The sequence below is a fragment of the Chaetodon auriga genome, chromosome 8, assembly GCF_051107435.1.
Source record: "Chaetodon auriga isolate fChaAug3 chromosome 8, fChaAug3.hap1, whole genome shotgun sequence".
NCBI classification, from domain to species: Eukaryota; Metazoa; Chordata; class Actinopteri; order Chaetodontiformes; family Chaetodontidae; genus Chaetodon; species Chaetodon auriga.
Genome location: NC_135081.1, coordinates 4,880,671 through 4,905,519, shown reverse-complemented (window position 1 = coordinate 4,905,519; position 24,849 = coordinate 4,880,671). Strand labels below are relative to the sequence as shown.

Below are 24,849 nucleotides of genomic sequence, written 5' to 3'. Positions count from 1 at the left end.
GATGCAAATGTGTTCATTTAAAAAGGGTGAACAAGTTTTTGTAGTTAAAAAGCTCCAACTCCAAAACGTGACGTGGCTCTTTAAATGTGGGCACCATGCAGTCAGTCCTGTCAGTTCCCCAGTTGCATATCAAAAGTTGAAAAAGCCTTCATCTCTGTGTAGAAGGTTGAGGGCAGACCTGGTTTTATTAACGACCTGCTGGCTACAAGGTTATTATTATTAAAAATTTTTTTATAGACATTCATTTTATCATAAGTGAAACCATTCCAGCAAGATATCATGGGCTGTACCCTGAGGCACTAGTGTTGGGTGTGGTGTCTAATACAAAATGGTGTTTTAGAAATGAAAAGGAAATGGAAAGCAGTATATAACTGTATTTCTATATCACAGCAGCCATCACTGAATAGGGATTCAGCTCATCATGGACCTGGCCACAGACATCCAGAAATCCACAGCGAGCGCTGCCAGCAGGGGCACTGCTCCCTGATCAAACGCACCGACGACTGGTTTGAAGTGTTTGCCTTCCACCTGGACAGGGTGCTGGGACTCAACAGAAGTCTCCCTGCAGTGCTGAGGACCTTCCACAGTGACATTTTACCATATCGGTACATCAGCGGCACCCCCAGACCTGTAGTGTGGTGGGATCCAGATATTCAGCACCTTGCGGACAGAGACAATGACCAGAACTCAGTTCCACTCAGATGGGTCCAGTACCAGAAGCTGCTGCAGGTCCACTGTGGGAGTGAAGCAGACCTGAGGTCAGCACCCTGTGTGGGAGTTCACCACTCAGAATGGGGGAGACTGGCTCTCTTTGACTTTTTATTGCAGGTAAGACGAATAAAGATTTTCTTTTCTCATGATGTGGCTTTCTTAGATAGGAGACAGACATAACCACAAGCACGCACAAGTAACATAATCTTTTAATTATTGTAGAGGGGGAAATAAATGTTTTCCATCCTAGAAGGGAGAATAAATGAAGTCAGGAGTGGCGAGAGGGAGGAATCGCACGTGAAGCAAGAAACAGTTTGAGACATCAGGCTGTTTTCATTATAGTGCTTACAATAAAATGTATCTCACATGTTCTCGGCAGTTCCTTCAGGGCTTTGAGCAGCAACACAGCAGCAGTGCACCAGGCAAATATGGCACTATAGTATGAGTGAGTCTAAAGGCCTTGTCCAATCAAAGTTCACATCCTTGCAAAATAGGTGGTGCTACTGGAGGTACACTGTGACTACACTACTACCTGAAAGGTAAGGGTCACATGCCCAACGGGAGTAAAGCTAGCACTGTCGCTAGCAAGCTAAAGTGTTGACATGTTTACTGCCTGCTGACTACTATAGCATGACAAACTGTTAATGCAGTGTTATCTAACAAACCACACTGAACATCTTTAAGAATGAGTTTTAATTAGAAAAATGACACATGAGCACCGTTTAGTAAAAAGTGATTTTTAAAGATTCAATTCTCTGGCTTTGAACTGTGCACATCTGTGAACGGAGCCGGTGAACAGACCCACACTTTAAAGGCTTTGTGTAATAAAACCAACTTTTATAGCTAATGAGTTTTCGCATTGTTTTGATCACAAATTGCCAAAACTAAAGAGGTGAACGAGTACAGGAAAGCAGCAGGATACCTTCCAATACAAGCAGACGAGCTAGCAATGCTACCAAAAGCTTACCTCCTGACAGCAGTATCATTGATCACATGACCCTCGCTTGCACGTTGTTGTATGCCTTTTAAACACTGGTATGAGCCACGACCCACCAAGTCCGTATTATCAATCCTTGCACTTTATTCCTCATCATTTCTTCTTTGCTTTCTAAAGCTTTCTCAGGCATTGATTTCTGCCTTACTGGACGCTGGCGCTGAAAGACTTGCAAACTAGTTTCATATTGACCATCAAAGCATAGAAAGCACACGGTTGTATAAACCTGTGCTTTGATTTGAGAAAACACTTTGAGAAGAGAAGGCACTCAGGATGAATAGAAATTACTCGTCTGGTCTCTCTCTCTCTCACACACACACACACACACACATCACACACACTCACACAAACACACACACACACTCACACACACCAGATGTCCTTGCTGGCCAAGCCATTAAATTTAGGATGTGATCAAAGATTCAGCTTTAAGTGTAATTGAGATAAGATGCCATCTGATCTCACATATAAGAAGCATAAAGCTGTTTGTAGCGATCCTCCCACTCTGCAGAAAGTTTCTGAATTCCCTCTGAGGATTACAGAAGAGAGCAGCAACAGTTCAGAAGAAGGTATGTGGCTGTAATAGTAATGTGCAGCCATAAAATGTGATACTGCTGACAGATTGTGATATTCTTCAGTGATGCATCTAGTTCATTGTGGGTGAACAAACTATTAACTGTTTTATAGGCCATGTTTACTAAGGGGTTTTGGCGGTGCTAATGTAAGTGTGTGTAATGTACAAAACATTGATTACCCATAAACCTGTGCACACAAGCCTTTCTGAATGTGGAAATGTGGTTGCCACAGGACAGGAGATAATGCTATATGGCTCAGTATGAATGAATCTGATGAGAGAGTTGATGTGATTTTCTCATTGGTGTTTATTTCATTGTTAGCAGTTAAGAATGGCACAGGTTTTGTTCAGTTGCCCTGGTAACCAGAAGGTTTGATGTCATGTTGTGGACTGTGCAGCAGGAGTGCATCCATCCATCCATCCATCCATCCATCCATCCATCCATCCATCCATCCATCCATCCATCCATCCATCCATCCATCCATCCAAGTCTACGTATTCCTGTTCAGTTTATTCAGGACCACAGCAGCTATACAAATGGTCTGCTGTTTCACAGTCAGCACCCCCCCTAACCTCAATCAGCGGTCCTGCCTCTGTGATGGCTTAGCTACCAAAAAAAGAACGGATGTCTCTTAAACAAAAACAGAAATTCTTTTAATTGGTCCTGATAATATTTCCTCTGCAGTTGAACAGTTTATTGGTCCATCTCACTCAAATATCAATGCTTGGTATCATCTTTGATCAGTATGACTTTTGACCAACGTGTTACTTAACCTGCTCAGTCCTGTTTCCTTTAGCTTATTGATAAAGTTCTATCTTAAGACATATTCCAAAAATCAGATGTATCTTGTCTTCTACAGATCTTGAACTATTGAATGACACTTTCATGTTCTCCTGTTACGATTATTGCTATTCCCTATTGATGACTTGTAAGGCTCTGTATGACCTTGCCCTCGTGCCTTTGCTGTTTTAGCTCCAACCCTCTAGAATCATCTTCCCCTATCAATCACATTTTTCAAGCAGCTTCTAAAAACACATTTTTGTAGGCATTTTACTGCTGTTGTTGTTGTCTGGTCAGTCTCTCATTGTTGCTAGCTTGATATTGTATTTTTACCTTATTTATTTATTCATTTTTCTCTTTTCGTGTGTGTTAGGCAATAATATATATATATATATATAAACAAAGCTTTACTTACTAAATTGCATCGGGTTTGGTGGCAGCATCACCAGCACAGTGTCTTGTAGTGATGAAACAATACCACAGACATTCGCTGGGAGCCTTTTCAGAATCCAGTTGCAGCATCCAAAATGCATGTGTATCTTCAAGCACAATGGCCTGCTCTGCATCCATATGGAGGGAGGAGCATGAGGAGATGCTTTTCTCTTTTGTCTGCCTTGTCCAGTATTGTTTAACAGATCTTCAGGAGCTAAAGAAAAGAGTGAGGATGCCAGAATGAAGCCAGCTTTCCAGTTTTGGGAAAATTGGGAAAGTAATGTCACTGCTTTCTGCAAGGATGCGTTATATACAGCATAATATACACAATATGTCACTTTGTTATAGTGCAGTTAAATCATTACGTATAACATAACAGTTTGAATAAGGGGTTAACTACATGAAGAGGCAAACAAGACAAACCTGCTAGCCTGAGCTGAGTGTGTTCTAGAGAGAAAGAGACAGAGTGTGTGCTTGTGTGTGTGTGTGTGTGTGTGTGTGACAGAGACTGTGAGGTGGTGTATAGCTCCCTCTATCTAGGGACTAAGGTAATCCTGACCAAGTATGTAATTTAAAACTTGAATTAAGGTGTAACTTGAACATCTTACACATTTATCCTTTCATGCCCCAGTCTGTGAGTGCTTACACTGTGTTTATAGTACAAATAGATTTAGTCATTTCTGTTTGTGACTTACTGTAATTTTCCTGCAATGCAGCATAATCACCTGGATTTGGAGAAAGATCAACAGAATCTGCGAGGACAGCTACATTACCATATTTCAGAGTAGACTCTACCATTCATGATTTCTTGATGGTGCGTGTTTAACTGAAGTTCCTGAATGAATCTTGGGGTTACATAATAGAAAACTCCAAACAGAATTTTAAAGAATATTAAATGGATGCTGGTTTTACTGAATATTGAAAAGACCCTTGGCTTGGAGCTGACTTTATGAGGTTGAGAACTGTGATGCTCGCGTCTGCAGCCCTGCAGGCTGTTGCATGCTTCTCTTGGGAGGCTTCACAAAGATGTACCTGCAAACCTCTGCTATTACAGAATTGCAGTCGACATGCAGCAGACCTGGCAAGTGTCTCTCAACATTTGAAACATCATAGTCTGTGGCCATGCCAACTGCACAGTTTCTTGTTGATGCTTGGTTCATGGATCCCCAGTCCCAGCTTTTCCTGTTTGTTTCTTCTCCTGTGTGCTTTCAGTTGATTTGTACACAGCGCCCACTCCAGCATAGTCCAGGCATAGTTTAAGTCGTGCAGTACACTACAACTTAGTAAAAACAGACTGCAAGTCACTGTTGTTATTTACATCATACACTTCCCCTGACATACACATTTTATTCATACTTTTGTTGATGTTGTTATTATGAATGTATGTATGTGTGACACAGCTGGCCTCACCTCGCTATAAAAAACAACTCAATGACATATCATACTATCTCTGTTCTATCTCTATCATACTAACTCTGTTGTGGGTCCTATTGTCTGCAGTGAATGAAATGTCACTTTCTGCAGCCATGTTTGGATTATAATCAGACTCTAGCATATGTAGAGATGGTGCAATGCAACAAAGTGGCAATCTTAGTGTGAAACTAACCAGTTCACATAGCAGTTAGTGTTGACCTTACATTCAGACTCAGGATCAAACTTGCAGTCATCCAGTCCAAGGCTTTTGGTGTAGAGCGCTAAAATGTAGGAAGAGCAGCTGAGTGACAGCAGGCACAGTGAAACACATGAACTCCTATGGACAATTTAGAGTTAATAGTTCGACTAAACGTGTCTGGGGACGAAAACATTTCTCCAGGCTACAAGAGCTAACTGCACCACTCATGACTGAAAGAGTGGAGTGGAGAAGAAAGCCTGACTTTCTTTTGTCAGAATTCCTGAGTGCAAACAAATATCAGATAATTAATTTCAGGCTGATGAAACGGTACAGACGTTACAGCAGGCCAAAACTGCCAGGTCTATTTCTACATAATGCTTCAGCTTAATGAGCAATACCTACAGACTAGAAGTGTCTCTGTGTGTCGTTGCGTGTGCAGAGGAGTGTGCGTCCTGGGTATTGATGTGTCAGTGTCTGTGAGTATGGATGCAGTGCTGTCGGTTCAATTAAAAATCCAATACAGCTCTCGGTCTGGATATGAGCATGTGTGCTTTTGTCTCTTTCAGTGTGTGTGTGTGTGTGTGTGTGTGTGTGTGTGTGTGTGTGTGTGTGTGTGCGTGTGTGTATTTGTGTGTCTTTGGATTTACATTTTGAGTGGAGCTCGTTTATGAGGTGTCAGCTGCTAATGATTGTGCCAGAGCTGGTGTTTCTGTGCTAAATGACAGACTGGTGTAGCTGCAGAGTGTTAAGTAGAGCCTTTACCCCTTACACAGTAGATAGATAGATAGATAGATAGATAGATAGATAGATAGATAGACGTGGTTACCATGTAACATGTATCAACCTACTGCCCTGAGAAGAAAAGACTGTACAAGTACAGTACTTTGCACTCACCTCCTCCATTGCAGAGGTTCTGTAAATGTGGAATCTGACAAAAAAAAGACATGTTGAAATATGCAGTCAAACTTTCTAAAGCTTTCAAATGATCGTCTCCTGAGTCCAAAAGTAAACACAGATATTAGCCCCTTGGCTTAGCTCATATAGCTGACTGCAAAGAGATCTACTTCCTGGGAAGCATGCCAGCTAACCAAACTACCTGCCTGCTCATCTTCACACGCTGGCTTGTTTGAGGCTGTTGATTTAGCATGTGGGCAGCTGGAGAAGTCCTGGTATCAGAGTGACAGATTCATCGTTCTGATCAATGCTGCCATGCTGAGATGTCAACTGGAAGAACAAAGGTTTGCCTCTGCATGGTAAGTCCCACTGCACGTACGCCTGAGTGTTTCTTCCACTGGAGCCGCCTGCACGTTCCCACTCAGCCCATAGTCTGTGTATTGGGATGATGTCACCCACATGAAAATGCTTTTGTAGGCTCTGTGAACGTTTTACACATTCAAAATCTTCATTGATCAAATAGGAATATAAAAAGTGATGATTAACCTTGTTTACAGTTGGATGTGTCCTGTCAACAGTTTTATAGACATTGTTTTTATCATCATGGTTTAATCAGACAATGTTTTTTGGTCTGCAGGGAATTCCTGTCTTGCAGTACCTCAGGTGGCCATATTGGCAGCCACACTGATCTGTCTTAATACCCATTGTTAGCATGACCCATTGTCAGCATTAGGGATGTCAACAATTGTCGGTTAATCACCATTAATAATTTAATTGATTAAAATAAAAATATTAGTATTTGTGTCTCTGCTGATTTAATAAGATTGAGTGACAGGTGTGCATGCTGACGGCCTGTATAGACTGCACATTAGCCCCATGCTAATGCAGATGTTGACTAAAGCAGTCTTTGTGTAAATGAAGTTCTGTTAACAATGACAGAGACAACTAGGGCCACTGTCAGCACCCCAGCACACTTGATCACTCTTCGCCACATTGGAACAAAGCCCGCCTGTTTTCAGTGACAGTATGATAGAGTGAGATCAAAACTACAACCCACAATGCAAAGTTCTAAGATATAAAGGCAGCTCCTTTGTTTTCTCATTATTCACAGATGCTGTGTGGGCTTTAAAGTGAACGATGAGCCAATAAGTGGGTGCACTAACATCAGCCATTATATATCAAATCAGTCAGGAGGCTCCCATCAGGATTCGAAGCATTTATTTCAATAATAACGTGCATTTGCAGTGTGTTTCAGCTCCAAAACAAGCCTGAGTCTGAGGTCAGCCTGGTCTGAAGGCCAGCAGCTGCACAACATTCACAATCAGGATCCATTCAGATTGCTTTAAAAGTCCTGAGGAATGACTAAAATGAGACTCTAAAGGTGTGTGCTAGAGTTTTTCATGTGAGAAGAAATATCCCACTGTGTGATTTTTTATCTGTGTAATTTCAGTGTGGCTGAGTGGCTGACTTGCAGTTGTGCAGCATGGTACAATCCCCCACTTTCACTATGACTTAGCAACTCTCTGCAGAGGCACAGTACCATGACAACACTGCAGGAAACCCTGCCCTCCCCACATCACATGACATCATGGCTGGGGAGGAAAAACGGTCGGGAGGCAGCTCTTTTAAAAGAACAAAAGCAAATTAGAATTTTCACTGTAGCGTTCTCCCTGTACCTCAGAACGCACTGATATCTATTGGCTGCAAATATAGTGAACTGGGAACTTGCAGTTTCAAGTATTACAGTATGCTGCCTACATTTCTGTTTGTTTACTCACAATTTAAAATGTTGCAGTTATTCATTCAGTTATTCGTATGTGGGTATGTTTACATGTACGCTGAAAATCCTTGTGCCTTTGTAGTGTGCATGTATCTAGAAATACTGTGAGGAAAGCAATAGCCTGGCTGCTTACATCAGAGGGTAAACTCAGAGCTCCCCACAATAATCCTGTTTACACTACTAGAAATACTGTTGTGATTAGGACGAGGAAATGTGTTTGAGTTCTGCTTAAAGTAAATAAAAAGTTCCAGCAGCTTTAGTGGAGCTCAGGACGTAATTTATTTTACTGTGTAAATGTGGAATCTGTGTTGAATTATTCAGCGTCTTGATGTCTTTGAAAGCACGGAGGGGTGTGTACCTACAGTTTGTTGTGGTGGTGCCATGTCTGAGGATTCATTCATTAGCGTACACAGACATGTTATTACTGCTGTGGCAATGGAAAGAAAAGAAATGTAAAAAACTGAAAGGGTAGAATGTTAATTTTTTAATCATCAGCTGTGAATGACATCATTGGATAAAAATCCTCCGGTGCAGATGCATTCATATATCTGATTGAGCTGTAATTTTGGAAAGGTTCATGTGTGCACCACCATGGACAAACAACACTGCACTGTTTTCGATAAGCAGTGGTTTGAGTAGGAGATGCTTGATTTGGTTCAGGGAATAAAGGAGGTTATACTGTATATGCATAAGTTCAGCCTGAGCATGGTTAACGCGGAGCTGTCAATCAAAAGTAATTTAGAAAGATATGCATTAGCAAACAGTCTAGATGTTTGAGGAAAAATATGTAAACTGTACTTAAAAGTCTGCTGATGGTCAGTGTTTTTCTCATCATCAGCACATCCCATGAAAAGACTCAAACCAACACTGAATTTCAATATGGAGTAACAGAATGACACTATTAAGTAAATAAAGTACAAGATGTAAAGACCTGAATGAACAGAGGAAAATCCTTGTTTTTTTTGACTGGTATAAAAATTGTGCTTTAAATTGCAGTGATTTTACATTAGTTACTCCTGGCCTGCATTATATGTACCAATCTGTACAAACTCATTCTACAAGACATCATATAACATGATGCAGTGTCTTGTGGCAAACCTTAAAGGATAAGACTGCTGATATTATACAGATATAGTTTTCTTATGGCCAACAAATCTCATGAAAACACCCAAACCAACAGTGAATGTATCCTAGTAACCAGTAATGTGTCTGTACCAAAGCCTGATATATCTTCTTCCTCTGTGCCATAGCACTCCATTGTTATCCAAAAACTATTAAAGACACGTCAGTGAGCCACACTGTTGCACTGGCTGACATCTTTCTTCATTATCAGTAGAGAACCACATCTGCAGTTAAAGTAGTTGTCAACAGATCAGTCCTCAGTTCCCTCCTGTTTGAATTGAGCTGCAAAGTGGGAGAAGCTGTTTCAGGCATCCCTGCTTCCAGAAGTGAAAGTCCCATTCATTTTTCCCACAGACAACATTACATAACTCACAGTTGGAGCATTTTTACAGCCTTGATGGACATTAAAATCTCCTGGTTGAATCATCAGTACAAAAGATTTACAGCTGCACTGGAAAGCATCTGGTTCTTTGAGTAAAGTCAAAGTTTGGGGTGTCCCTATAGCTCAGTTGGTAGGGTGTGCACCCCGTGTATTGAGGCTGTCTGCCCCCTTTCCTGTTGTACCTTCAGCTGTCCCTATTATAAATGCTAACCCCCCCCCCCCCCCCCCCCCCAAAAAAAAAATAAGAAGAAGAAAAAAAAAAGTCAAAGTTAAACAGTACAAGCTTGTGGACATAAAAACTTTGGGGGAGAAGTTAACTACAACTCATAATGTGCATTGGCAACAATCATCCAGTCAAAGATCTTAAAATTCTGTCATGTGCTGCACTAACAGTGGGTAAAACTAAAGATTGTTGCATGGAATCTGCAGCTGAAATCAATTCACTTTGGCATTCTGGGTCAATTTTGAATGAATTCAGCAACCCTGGTGTCATGTTTTGATCATTAATTCAACATCGGCTGGCTTCTCATCCATAGAATTGACGGCTGAGGCTCATGGGTATTGTAGTATTTAGAAATATAAAGACAATGTTGGACAAAACCAGATCTCTCTATACAAAGCCTATATGATCATTACATTACCGGGAAAATCCCTTGTTTCTATGTTCAGTAACATGGAGGATATTTAAAGAAAACTTCTGTTCATGTATTTTAGATGTGTTGTTATCAGGCTGTAATTGCAAAGGAGAGCTTCCTCTAAATGGCCTTTCCTGTTTAAATAAATGAAGGGGAATACTGAACAGGGACAAACACAGGCTTGGGGCTGATTTGGAAAGGGACTAACATCTCTGGTTTTCTGTTCTCTTATTGACCTGTACACAGGGACAAGCCTTGTTTTTTGATATTTGAAAGTGCCCTTTGAGCTGCTTCTGGTAGAAAGACACCAAGCCTGAGTGTACTGTCTTTTTACCCGTATGTGTGTATGTGTGTCTGTGTGTTTGTGCCGCTTGCTTGCTGGAGTGGAAAAACAAGGCAAAATAACATTTTGCATAAAAAAGTCAGTGGCTCAGCAGGCAGTGGTGTTCCCAGTGATGTATGTAGAAAGACTGATTCTGAAATGCATGGAGTGCCTGGTTGTTTCTCTTTGGTGATGGTGGAATGTGATTGGAATTCGTATGGAACATGTGACTATAAAGTGACCTCTGTGACTGTTATGCTAAAGGAAAACAAATAACTGTGATGAGAATCAGTGTTAATGACTGGTGTGAGTTAGTGCATGAATGGCAAAAGGAAACCAAGCCAGTTTTAATCGAATCATTCAGCTCTTACAATAAAACCAACGGCTCAATACAGCACGGAGCTAAAATGATTATTCAAGTAACTGATTAGTCATATGACAGAAAATTAATCTGTTACTATTTTATTAGTTGAGGATTTGTTAGTGCTTATATGAGTTTGGGGCTGTTGGTCGGAAAAAACAAGCAATTTGAAGACGTGACTTATAGCTCTGGGAAACTGTAAACAAAACAATCAATCGGAAGAACTGTCACTTTAATCAGTAACGTCACCTCTAATTCAGGTACGTTTCTTATCAGTTCCACTCCTCATGGTGATATAAAATCATCATCTATTTCTCGAGGAGAGTTGACCTCAGATGCCACCGGAACTAAAGCTCCTGTTCCATGTGTTCCTCATGTTGTTCTCTGCGTGTGGTCAGCAGAACGGCTGTCTTCCTCCTCTGAGCAGCCAGACGTACATCACATGAACATGCTGTAAATGTATTTCTGTCAGGGTCGGTCTTCAAGAAAGACTATTGTTGAACATTTCACAGTTATTTTCACATTTCGCCTCCTCAGTGTCGAGCTGGCTCTGACACACTCCGCTTACACTGCCGAGGCTGCACCATGTGGCTGATTTTACGACCCGCAGTAGTAATTGTGTCCTGCTTTGTTCCGTCCTCACTCTGAGATGGAATGTGTATCTAACACCCATCTACAGTGTGTGTGGGGCTGAATATGAATAACCCATGAGGCACTCTTCCCCCCCTCGCTGCCAGAAGTCAATCCCTGTAACAGGGCCAAGCTCTAATAGCCTCCTATTGATCTGCTGAGAGCCGATGAGCGCGCCTCTGAACACTTGTTCATACCTGCTCCCTTAACACCTCCCTGGGCTCTGATAGCAGGGAACCAAACACCAAAGGCACAGGAAGAGCAGTGTGAAGGACACACCCTCACTCATTCTCACACACACACACACACACACAATGGTAGCAGAGGACACCCTGGGGAAGATAGGGGAACTGAGGATAAGGTGACAGTTTGAGTGCAGGTTTTCAGAATGAAAGGTACACTGCTCCACAGTGCTACCTCGCAGTTTCTGCTACAGCTGGGAAGGAAAATCGACCAGAGCTCAGGATGCTCAGCGCGTTTGTGATGGACTGCTTAGAAGTGTGATCATGGTCAAATAAGACTTAGAGTTTAAAGAGGGGGTTAGCGGATCCTGTTACAGACCCTCCTCCTCCTCATCTCCCATACTTAAAGTACCGACTGGACACTTGGCAGACATGGCACCAGGGCTGTCCGCCCCTGAGAAACTATACATCTGATCAATGATTATTCTGACTGAACACACATGCCCTCCTCTCACCCTCCATTCCACACACACACACTTGCACAGTGTGCACACTCTCTCTCCCTCTCACCCTGCATGACCTGAGATACGGACGGAGGCCAGATCTGCATTCCCTGGGAGTGTTATAATCTTTCTTTCAGCCCAAGTCTGAATTGAGGTAAATTAGTTATCCAAGCGGTCAGTAATTCAGCTAACAGTGCTCAGCACATGGTTTCTTGATGAAATATTCCTTTGTGGATTTAACATCTAGTTTATCAGGATATCTCCGTAACTATTGGAATGAATCATTGCCCAAACTCTGCTTTCTTTGGCAAGTTGACAAAAAAGTGCTGACCGACAGTTTTGCTGTTAGGCTGGTCCTCATTTCAGCTCTGGAATCTGTTTTATTTTACCATATTTTTCTTTCTTTTGTTCCTTGCCTGAAGTGGGTGCACAGTTTACCCTTTTTCTAAACAAGCCTCTGATTGCCTCAGTGCCAAAGAATTGTTTCTTTTTGACCTTTATATTTCGGAACCACAAAGCCTCTTCTTTTTATAGTCTGCTATTTTCTTTCAGAAGTTTTCATCCAGCCAAAAGCATTACTCAAGATGAAGAAATTAGTGTAGCAAGATGATTTTTATTCAACATTCAGCCACAACATCACAAGAACCAACAGAAGCCACGTCGGCGACCCAACTCTGACCTCCTCTGAGAACTGTGTCAGGCCCAGACCTCTGCCAGCGGCCCTGAAACGAGACCACCGGTCCAGCTAGGAGGCCCCACTGCTCAGTGACCAACTGGTGCCGTGGAGTCGCCTGGGAGTGTAGTGACCCAGAGGCTCCATCGTGCCATAGCAAAAGGCAGGCAGGCCTGGATCACCAGTAAGCCGTGCCAGTAGACGCAACTGCACCGACACTTCTGCTGGTTTAAGAGAAGTTAACTTAGCATTACTGCCTCGCCTCTTTGTTTTGATGCCTAACAGTGGATAGCAATCCACCAGTCAGATATATGTCAACTTCCATTCAATGAATTGCTATGAAATTTACAATAGCCTATACCCAAGGTGTTCAGAGGATGACATGCTACTGACTTTTTTTCTAGTTCCACCATGAGGTCAACATTTTGGCTTCTAGTGAACTATATCAACAGCTCTGGTACAGGTTTGATGCAGGCATCCATGTTCCCCTCAGGATGAACTGAGTCAAATTTTTTATTTGCCCAGTACATTGATGCATAACCAGCTGCAAAATACGCAATGACATTCCCATCAACCTCTGCTGTACTTTGTGTTTAGTGCAAATTAACGACTGTTAGCTTGCTAACATGCTAAACTGCCAAGGAGAACAAGGTGATATTATACCTGCTAAATATCAGCATATTAATATATTTATCGTGAGCATGTTAGCCTGCTGACTTTAGCATTTAGCTCGAATCACCGCTCTGTAAGTACACCCTCACAGATAGCATGGCTGCAGACTTTTAGTCTTGTTTAGTATGCATACTGACTTTACTGAATATACTTGATTTTGTCACCTTTCTAGTGTGAACATACTACACATTCAAAGCTCCTTAGAGTTGATATGAGGTAGACTTTCAGGCAACAGTTCAGAGTTGTTGGAATCTGTCATAGTAATGGCCAGTGGCTGAAAAGTAGAGAAAAGAGCAGCACCCACACAAAGTCAGATTTCATTAGAATAAAACTTTAAAAAAATAAAGGCAGCACATACTGCCCACACTCTTTGACTGACAAGAGAACACTAGAATTCAACGGAGAAACAGCACAGCAGTTTGCAGCAAACACTGGAACAAGGACAAGTGTGTATACAAATAAGGTGAAATAAGGATTGAATGAGTTGAAAGAACCAAGTTAACTGCCCTACAGAACATTGGATCACGCAGTCCACTGTTGTGCTGAATTTGGAGACTTGCAGCCACAGTGTCTTTGAGTGAATCAGACTCCCCACATACACTTTACAGTTTGTTCCACTTTAATTTTCTGTTGACTCTGACCACAGTCGAGCACCACATTTTGTCTTCCCTTCAGGCTTGCTGGTGTTCACTGGCAGTGTAAGTCAATATTGGCTCAGTCTCCACAAGGCTGCTGGACCAAACTCAAAATCAGTATATTCCAGTGTGGGATGGAAATGTGGCAGCAGGGTGAGAAGTCTCCTAAACTCACCACACAAGTGAGAAGAAACAGTGGAGGTGCAGCTTTACTGCACCACAAAGCACACAAACACCGTCTCTATCACACACACAGCTGACCTGAGGGCACCGGGGTTGTGTTAGTCACACAGGTTTGCACAAATGCACCGATGCACACAACACACACATTCATATACACAGAGGGAGAGCAAACACACCAGCCCTCACCAACAGCCAAACCCTGAGGGCGGATCACATGAAGGTTGTGTCTGTTTGCTTCTGGCTGTGTCAGTCTCGCACTTAAACACCAGAGAGTAAATCACAAGGCTCTCACACTGACAGGATCCTTTCATATTGTTCATCATTCCATCGGCTGTAGAATGGAAGAGCTCACTGCAGCAGCCAGAACAAGCTCATACACTCCTACTTATCCTGCAGCTGCATCTTTTTTAGGATTAGCTACTGTATGCTTCAAGGTTGCTATCACTTGGATTTCCATAGTCATGGTCCACCATCCACTAAGTAATAATGTCACTAAGTTTTAAGTTCACAAGTGACAAGGAAGTCGCTTGGTTATCCCAAGTGAAGACTAACAAGTCCCAAATCCAGATTGTGTGTTTTGAGTCATCATGCACACTTCAACAAACTGAATAGAAATTTTAATTCATTACATTCAAATGAACATTTTCACACTGACTTGTGGTTTTAACTCTTATCTGCTCTGTTCAAGTTGTAATAATCCATAATTTTCCTTTTGACTTTAGATCTGATTAAAGAGCAATTAACCGTTATTTTAACCTCTGTAACTATTAACTATGAAATGACTGAATTAGTACACCCTGTGAGGGCAGTTTAAAGTGCACAAGCTTAATGCTAAACTTTGTAGTCAGACATCAGACTGATATATCAGTAGTATTACAAATTTCTTGAGCAGATGTCATGCAGGGTAAAATTTCTCCAAAACCACAGGCATGTCCTGAGACTTCTAACTAATTATTTTCACATTTTTGTCTGTGCTTGGACAGTGTGTGGTGCAGGGCTTCATCTCTGATGGTTCAGGCCATGAAGTTTGTTTAAATTTCCATTCAACGCGAACCATTAAGACTACCTTTGTTTCACTTGACATTCATCAACACGGACACTAAATGTGTGTTTCATCTGGTTTCATACTGATACCTTCATGAGATTATCTGTCAGACTGGGAGCCAGAAACAGATCACTGACTGTGATGATGAGCCAAGACGGGCTGCTTGTTTCAACATGATTTACAGTGGAAATCAGTTCCGACTGATCAAAAGATGAAAGTTTGCTTTGGCCTCGTAATCTCGTTCCTGATCTTTATTCCAAATCAATCAATTAGTCAAATAATCAAATCAATCAAAATCAAAATGTGGGTTTGTTTGACAGATGGAAAGGAGACAATAAGATTCTTAAAAAAAACAAGAAAAAACTGTTGAAATGACGCATATTTGAACGATCATGGATTCAGGATATTTTAATGCTGGAGAAGGTCAAAGAACAGTGTTTCTATATACATCTTAAAACATGTATGGAGGGGATCTTTGAAATTCTAATGCCTTTTTCATAAAATATTAGCTGTAAATGAAAGTATAGACGTAGTATAGAAAGTATAGTAGCAGAAGTATGAAATCATCCTTTCATTTCCATTAATATGACCCAAACTTCCACCAGCAGGAGGGTCAGAGCAGCCGACATGCTGCCTGAGAAGCAAGAAGGCCACAAACGTAGGACTTTGTGTAAAACCAGAGATGACAAACATCGTCTTCACCTTGCTCTGTCAAAGCGAGTGACGTTCTGCGTGTTGTCTGTCTGTTGGTGCAGGTCAATGACCGGCTGGACAGGTACTGCTGTGGTTTCACGCCTGATCCAACAGAAGTGTGTGTGGAGAACCTGCTGCACACTAAGTGTGGCAACACCGAGGAGCTGCTGCTGGTTCACATCCTGGTACGGATCACAAACAGCACTCACATTATTTCAGCTCCACAGACCACAAAGTTTTTTGTCCTCTTTGTGCCATTATCAAAATGATTTATTTCCTGAAGGCCTTTGGGTGTTTTCTCTTTATTTGCAGTAACGGCATAAAGACTAATGAATTATTCTCAGTCAAAGGACAAGTTTACTGATCTGTGCTTTGATTGATTTGCTGCTGAAAAGAAAACCGAAAATACTTTTTCTCCTGCTATCCCAAATTGTTGTTTGATTTCCTAACTTTATACAGCACTGTTTTTTGTAATTGTCAAATCATTATTCATCATATCTGAGGGAATGAAGAAAATGAAATCCACCTGGACTGCCCTGTGTTTTTTGTTCTACATCATTTTGTTGCTGCCATTCTTCCATGGAATCACAGCACAAGAGATCTTTATTAAAATGAAACAACATAAGCGTATATTATACAACCAGGAGCGTTGATGTATGTGTTTTCTTTATTAGCGAATTAGCTCTCAGGCTGTCAGGTGCTGATTACCTGTGATTTGTAGTGTCTGCTCACGTAAAAATAGACAAAGCTGTTTGTTTGAAAAACACAGCAGGAGCTTGTTTTCATTCTGCAGGTTCCACCTTCACTTACCTGCTGAATCCTGAGTGAAAATGTGGTTTACGCTTGTTGTTGTTACTCAGGTATGAGATTGTTGTTCAGTAATCTTATTCCGAGTTGATTTTGTCATGCACTTAATGTTCAAAGCGCACAGCATAGATAGCAGAGTGGATATGGACTTGGCATAATAAGTAAAGCACAGGCTTTACTAGTAACATTCATTTGTTCTATTCAAATGTCTCAGTAAGCCATGACAGTGCAACAGTGGGCCAGTATGTAAAAAATCTGAACCCTCAAAGTGAGGCAGCTAGATGGAATTCAGCCATCATTCATTTTATCATTTACACCTGTGCTTTTCCTGCTGTGACATGTCAAAATATCTTCCTTAGAAAAAAGCATATTAAGTACATGATTGGCCTAAATTATTATACGACCGTTCTCTGCTTGCAATTACAAAGCCTTGCAGGGTAGAAAGAAAAACTCATTTGTGTGTTGAAATTAACAAACCATGCTCTCAGATGAATAATTAATGCACAAAACTTCTAATTATTGCCCTCAACTTAACACTTTGTGCATACGCTTAGCCTTTTGTTGACTTTTTGATGCACGTTTAAGATAACACGTTTAAAGTAATTTTCATTGATTTTTTTTCTGTGCTGCACGCACCAAACTGACAAATGATCACCTTATAAAGATGATATTGGAGACTTGTTAGCAAATATTAACAGCCAGTTTATGCTAGAAAAGAGGTGGTTTGTATGATGTGTTGTCTTACCACACAATTTACCAAAGAGAGAAGTCTAAACCAGGGCTCCCGTCTCACCTCCACACACCTGCAGTGAGGGGATTTAGCTCTTGTTCACATATCTTTATAGACATGCAGGCCCAAATTGCTCCTGATGGCCAGGCCAGGACCTTGCACTTTAGCTTTGTGTCATCGGTGTGTGAGTGTGTGTGTGTGTGTGTGTGTGTGTGTGTGTGTGTGAATGGGGTGAATAAGCGGGAAATTATAAAGTGCTTTGCATAAAAGCACTATACAAAAGCAGCCATTTACCATTCACATTGAAATTGCAGGCTCTAAAACCAAAACAGTGAGCTGCTGAAAGATGCTAAATAGCTCCATAAAGCTGGTGGGTAAGGTTTCTGGGTGAGTGTGTTGCTAAGAGTGAACCCTTATATGTAGTCACCAGCTTTAATGGGTGAAGTGTATTCTTGTATCGCTGTCCACAATCACAACAAAACTGGTCGTAATGAAACCCAGACAGGTCATTCTGATTAGATGGTCCGTGAGCTAACAGTTTCATCCACCGCCTGCTTGCAGGTGGAAGTTCCAGGTTGTTATGGATGCTCTGTTCACACAGGGAGGGGCATCCAGAGTGTTAGCGGCGAGCTAGCAGCTGTGTTTGGTAATGAGGTGATTACAACCACATTCATTCTTTAATATCACTGTCACGCTTTTGTACACAGCTGTGATACTGTGATGGATGGTGTGTCCACAGGGCGGGCCAGGTTGGCTGCTGACCATCATGTACCTAAAAGCAGTGCAAAATAAAGCTAAGAGATGTTAGACCTTGGGAAATCTAAATGCGGAGCTTGGATTGAATGCAGTTTTTGTTTGATGTTGGACAGAGATACAAAGACATGCTCCAAATTTATCCTTTTGAGCAACACTGTATTAATTTGACATCCATTAAATAAAGGCTACGTTATTATTGTTATTATTTTAACTGTATTAGGTTCAGTTTATTTCACACATTTCATCCTTAATTGAAAAAGAAAAGAAATAATAAATAAAAAGAGCAAAAGGATGACAGTCTAAATTCGTCAGAAACAGCAAAACTCAAACTACGTGTTTGAACCTGTGTTTCCTCCTTCCTGCTGATGGTGTTTGTGTTTGTACTCAGGTGAGGAAGGCAGATCCCTCCAGACTGGTGTTCATAGACAACGCTGGCAGACCACAGCAGTCCACTGACAACCTCAACTTCAGGCTGGTTGAGGGCATTGATGAGTGAGTACAAAGCACTATTTTAACGCAGGAGCATGCAAATTGGAGTTATTTTTTGCTTCATTCACGCAGAGTCTGAGACTTATTTGGGCTCACAGCAGGCACAAACACTGATGTAAGGAAATGTTTCATCTAACAACATATTTCCCTGGTGAACAGCACTCAAATCAGCAGCACAGAAACGTCCACTGGAAGCTTGTTAGGGTTTTGTTACAATGTCTGTCTGATTAGATTAGTGTGCATTCAATTAGCCTGCTATTCAATATGCTGAATGAATCAGGTCTGATAGAAATTCCCTTTTGTCTGTCACTTAGGATTACTAAGCCGCTCTATAAAATGCTCTTAAATATCTTAAGCCTGGATGTGAAACTGAATGGAAATAGAATGTTAAAGTCTTGTATTATTTCTCATCACTGAATAATATGGATCAAAATAAAGGGGAAATTGGTTCTTTTCCAGAGGTAGAGAGTGACTCATTTTAATTGAACAGCTTCTGAAACTTTCTTCAATAGATTTGCTGTTTGCAGGAAGTGAAAATGAGTCATTCACAGTTCCTGTACACATGATGGATGAAATCAGTTGAAGTAGCCATAATAACTCCTGGTTAGGAAGGTTTTGAATACTTTCAGGGCTCTGCAAGCAAACTCATCACCTGCATATACAAAGTAACTGGCAATCTCCTGCTTGAATCATCGCTACAAAAGATGACCAAAAGAAATATTTGGCTGTACGCGTAAAAAGAAGTCAGTTACTCTCAAGATTAATTGGTAAGAAACATCCAATCAAAGAGCTTCGAATTTGGTTATATGCTCCACTGATTGCATGTTGACCATCTGGCTCTTTATATCACTTCACCTTGAGGGTCAATTTTGCTTCAGTTCAGCCATGGCACACTGGTTTTTTGTTATGCCAAAATGTTCCTCTAGCTCTGGTTTGTGCCACTGACTGGTTTCTCCCCAAAACACCAGCATCAGAGCCTTCTGCCATCGTAGTATCATCACAGTTTACAGGAGACTTCTTTGTTTACATAATGAGGAAAATTGTGGAACAGCCACTTCACAAGTGTTGCCCTGCTGGAGGTGAAAGTTAATGACAGTGAGTGATGTTAAGGGTTCAGGATGATTTAAACAAACCAGTTTCCACAAAGTGTCATCCTACATGTGTAAAGACTTACTGGTCTTTCTTCAAAATGATTGCCTCATGAAAATGAAGGATTGTCTGGACGCCGTCACTCGTGCCACCATGAAGTCAAAGTTACAGATTTAAAATTGGAATGTGCAGATTACCGTGAAATTTTCTCATCCCATTTATTACTCTGCAGAGAATTAATTCTTTACCTCAGACACTCCATGACCTTTCCTTCAGCACCACCCATACACTTATTATGTCACAGCCGTTCTTCTGGCACCAGACTCAAAAGACTCCTAGAGAGGCTTTACACATTCAGTAAGTGGCCTTGTTTTGCAGATTTTAGAGGCTAAAACACATTGGATTTAATGCTATTTATGTTGTCCAGGTTTCCAGAGAGAGCCGTGTCTGTGCTCCAGTCAGGCTGTCTGGAGAGTCTTCTTCTACGCTCCCTCTACACTGACAGAGAATTCTGGGACAGCCAAGGCGGGGCCAGCGGTCTCAGGCCTCTCATCCAAACTGTGGAGCACAGAGGGAAGATTCTCCTCCAGCACATCAGGGATAAGAAATTGCAGCTCAAGAGGGACCTGTGACTGAGCCGACCAGACAAAGCAGGAATAGAAATCAAACATATTGCTCGTCAGGCTGGTTGTCGAGATGACATTTCTAGTGTAATCAAAGAGATCATTCTGCAGCAGGTGAGGCTCTGAATGAACAGAAATCTAAAGAGATGAAAGGGTTCAGCTAACTCGGCATGGCTGACAAGCTTGGACGTCAGAAAACACCCTTTTATTAGAGGGTACAATAAATACAACATCCACAGTGACAACCTCAGTGCCCATGGACCAACCTATTCTAGAGTATTAAAACCCAACGGTGGTGAGATCAAAAATGTTCCATTAGCCTTCATGCCCCTGAGTGTTGAAAATCATGGACCACGACATTTAGTTATACATTTGAAGCTGTTATATGTCCTGTAGTCGCCTAGCTGACTTGCTAACTGGTCCACGGTATGTATGTTCCCACTGGTGGGTGACTGGGTGCCAACATTCGTTACTTCTTTTTGTGTTGTGTGTCAGGATGCTGTCAGCCTCGTCGGCCTCATAGAAGGTTAATGATTACAGTTTTATGCAAACTGTTTCAAATGAAATGATTTGGATAGATCATTGGAATTTGGAATTTTAAGTAGACGGAGAACCAGCAGCATTGTGACAAGTTAATGCAAAGATGGAGGATCCTTCATGGAACCAAAACCAAAAACTAGATAAAATTAAAGCAGGACTTTAAGAACAACTTCTCACTGGTTCATAAGCTCTTACCAATGGCCAAAATAATGTAAAATATCATTTACTTATGATTTTATAGATCCGTTTTAAGGCTTTATAAGGACAATGTTTGGGTCCTCAAAAGTCTCTCTGGCTGGTTTCATTAACATTAATAAGTGTTCATGAGTTTGTCAATAAGCCATTAAGTCTGCTGTTTTATGTGTAAAATAAGTCATTAATAAAAGGAAGTGAACCATCACTCTGTGGTTACTAATGTTAACACATGTTCGCTGGGTCCTCATTGTCTTCTAAGACATCATGAAAGTCTTTTCCTGAAAGTCAGCAGTGAAATGGAAGAGCATTCATAATGAACTAGAGCTAAAGAGGGAAAACCAACATAGCAGCTGTCCTGCTGGAGGAGGATAAACACTGACAGGGCAGCCCAAAAGTCGTCCTTATGGAGGGCTCGTAACTGATGGATATAGCATTAGTTGATGATTTATTAAATATTGATAAAGCCAATATACACAAAGTCTTTAAAAAAGAATGCCACATTAGAAAGTGAGGTATGTACAGAGCTGATGTGTTTGAGTATCAGACAGAAGAACAGTGCTACAGACTGCAGATAAACCAGTGAAACGCTAGCAGCTTTCCACCAAAGTGCACACAGAGGACAGAATGGTTCTGCTCTGGAAACAGAATCAAACACAAGCCTCAAGGTAATACGTGTGTCAGTGAGTGTGTTGGACTGGCATACAGCAAGAGCAAACACACGCAGGCCCTCATGTTCAAAGTGTCTAATTCATGCTGATTGTTTGATCATCTGCACCAAATGAAATGCCCCTGTAGCTCTGTCTGTTGATAAGGGATGCTTGTCACTCCAAACACATTCATGTTTTTCATTCAGTCTCACCAAATGTCGCCTCGCAGAAGGGAAATATGAGACAAATTATTCCCCTGCTCCTCAGCAACAGCCAAGTGCTGATTTTTCCCAAACAATTTAGTGGAAAGAAGCATGGTCTCTCTTTTTTCTATTTTAATATTTTACAGTGAGCCAACAGCAGATCGAGTGATTGATTTGGATGTCTGTTTTTATGAGATAAGCTTCTCTGCTTTTAATCAAGGGATTAAAAATGGCTGTCAGCAAATAGCTTCTGGACCGGATCCTGGAAGCCTTTTGATAAAAATGGACTCTGTGTGTGTGTGTGTGTGTGTGTGTGTGTGTGTGTGTGTGTGTATATATATATATATATATATATATATATTTTTATTTTTTTTTCAAAGTGCGCTGTCCTCGCACTTGTTAAAATGCACAGTGGTATATAGAAGCAAAAGATGAAAGAAAGGGGATGAGAAATGGTTGAAAATCAAGTGACATTAGGGAAGGAAAGGAGCTGAGGTTTTTCTGTCAGACTGACACGTTTCTAAAGCTGAACTGTCGCAAACATTCTTTTGGTATTTGGGTCTTGTGAAAAGCACAGATGATATCACTGGAAGCTGTTTTATGCTTTACCCACTCTGAATTACAATTCCAGCCGTATTGGTAGTTCATGGATTAATGACATTTACTGTGGCTCCCTCTTTCATCACTGAATAAATGGCTCTAATGAGAAATGGTTCAAACATGTGATCCTCTCTTTATCCCCACTTGATCTCTCTTACATTAAATGTTCTGCTTTTTTTTTTTTTTCATGTGTCAAACCACCAAAGTGTGCTGCCCACTGCCACTGCTTTTAGCTTGCATTAATTTCTCTGCTTCTATTTGAGCACATTTTTGATTTAGCTCATTAAGTCCCATCTGAACTACACTGGACTTACTGCATTCATACATTCATACATGAAACCTGCATGCTGCAGGAGAGTGGTTCAAAATAGTATGTTTTTTTGCTGAAAGCTAGAAAAGAAGATCACTAAGATGGGTGGGAACGTTGTTGCGATGTGTATGATCTGAAATATAAAGAAATATGAATGCAACCTTAATTATTATGCTAAACCTGGATTTTGACTGGGGATGTGCATGGGGAGGAGTAACTGATCAGAGGATCCGAGGGGTCTGGATGTAGAATATGGACCCCAATGTCAGCTGATTGATTCCACACCCACAGGACCCTCTAAAGGATAAGCAGGTCCAGCTAATGGACGGGTGGATGGATTTCTCTGACAACCAGTGAAGAGAGGCCAGTGGAGGGGGGACATGTTCGCTCATTTTGGTACCCATGAGGAGTCTCACTGCTGTGTTTTGCAGGGAGCTCGGGAGGACTGACTGACTCCTTTATACACAGCTGCAGTCTAGATGGAAGATAATAAGAACATGTGAGACATCTCAAAAAGAGCGATTTCAAGGTTTCATTTTTTGTGAAAGAAGCTACTGTTCATTGTATTCGAACAACATTACATTAATAATTACATTTTAGTAATGACACTGATCCAAACAACAGAACTGCAGGGGTCTCGTGTTTTGTTTCAGTGGCCCGAGATATCATTTCGCAGAGTAATGTGATTACTTTCACAATAAAACGTCCATGAAGTGAGTTCAAGTCACTGTCACAGCTCTACCTCTGCTACAATGAAGGCTAGATTGTGTAATACAGTCGGTAACACATAATAACACTAATTGTGCTGCCATGACTGAATCTTTATTTTTAGTAATGCCAGCAGCATGGCTCTAGGGATGGCAGGTTGATTTAGATTGAAATATCCATCGACAACTACTGAAAGGATAGACAAGATATTGTTAGCAACAGTCTCTGCAGGATTTGGATTGCTAGAACCACAGTTTTTTTTTTTTTTGTTTATTCGTATGTTTGTCCACTGCTGGTGAAGAGTTGTGAACCAGTAAAATCGGTGCCTGCATAATATTTCCCTCTGTGGTTGCCATGGTCATTCGGGGAGCCAGGTTGGCAAGCCTAAAAAGTTTAGTCATCATCAGCTCAGATGGCAGCAGCAAATGACAGCAACAGCTCGAGGTCTGAAAGTGTCTGCAGTATTGTTAGCTCATTTTGTTGTTCTACTAGTACAGAGTGTAAAAAAACTTAATTAGCCTTTAAATAGCCCCATTATATATAACTTTTAGCTGTAAAAAGTAACACCCTGCCCAGTGTCTAAAACACTAATATGAAGGGTGTGTCCCAGGATTACACATATTAGTGTTGTGTACTGAGTATAAATCAATGGGATCACTTGGCTGCCAATAGAAGCTCCATTTTCATGATGTAGACTGTACATACGAATGTTATTTCCATTAAACATATATGCATTTGCACATTATTATGTGTGCATGTGTATGTCAGAGAGCGAAAGAGAGAGTGGAGGAGACAGAGCAAGATCGATGGCGAACACAAACAGCCACTCACCCATGACTCATCTATAATGGCTATCATCATGGAGCAGCATGGTGAAGGTCATTATCTGGTGCAGAACAGAAAGAATGCACTATTATAAGAGGCAGAGGTGAGCCACAGGTCTGCTGTTGCTACCTTGAGGCTGTGATGTGAACATGTGAATCACAGGCCTGTGCTCTGGGGAATGGAGGCCATGCAAGTAATGAGGAAATTCTCTTCCCTTATTAGGATGATCTCAAATGTGGCATTAGCTTCATTGTCAATGCTATTACTGTCTGTCATTCCATTTTAGGACACTAAATACTATCTATATGTATATATATATGCATATATATATATTATGCAGCCATTCATGCATGCATTCATAAAAATTGCTCACCTGATGCATAAGATGCATAAGATCACTGCATGTGTGCATGAGTGCTGGAAAATTTAACACATTCAAACCTTAATGGTTTCATATGGAATAATCCAATAAGTAACACTGACCTTCTTGGCACATGAGGTTGTTCTGTCA

General features: G+C 41.2%; 1 protein-coding gene across 2 annotated transcripts in view; it reads left to right on the top strand.

The window, feature by feature from the left end:
* The window catches only part of gask1a (golgi associated kinase 1A), a 51,143-nt gene extending 29,893 nt beyond the window's left edge, over positions 1 to 21,250 (top strand). Inside the window, exons 3-6 of one of the 2 annotated variants that reach the window (XM_076737631.1) lie at positions 394 to 828; positions 15,879 to 16,001; positions 18,498 to 18,601; positions 20,115 to 21,250. In XM_076737631.1, the coding sequence (XP_076593746.1) occupies positions 394 to 828; positions 15,879 to 16,001; positions 18,498 to 18,601; positions 20,115 to 20,319 (867 nt within the window). In that variant the 3' untranslated portion in view covers positions 20,320 to 21,250. Of the gene's footprint in view, positions 1 to 390; positions 829 to 15,878; positions 16,002 to 18,497; positions 18,602 to 20,114 lie in introns of both variants that reach the window. The other variant, XM_076737629.1, reaches the window with a different exon arrangement.
* The last annotated feature ends 3,599 nt before the right edge of the window (positions 21,251 to 24,849 follow it).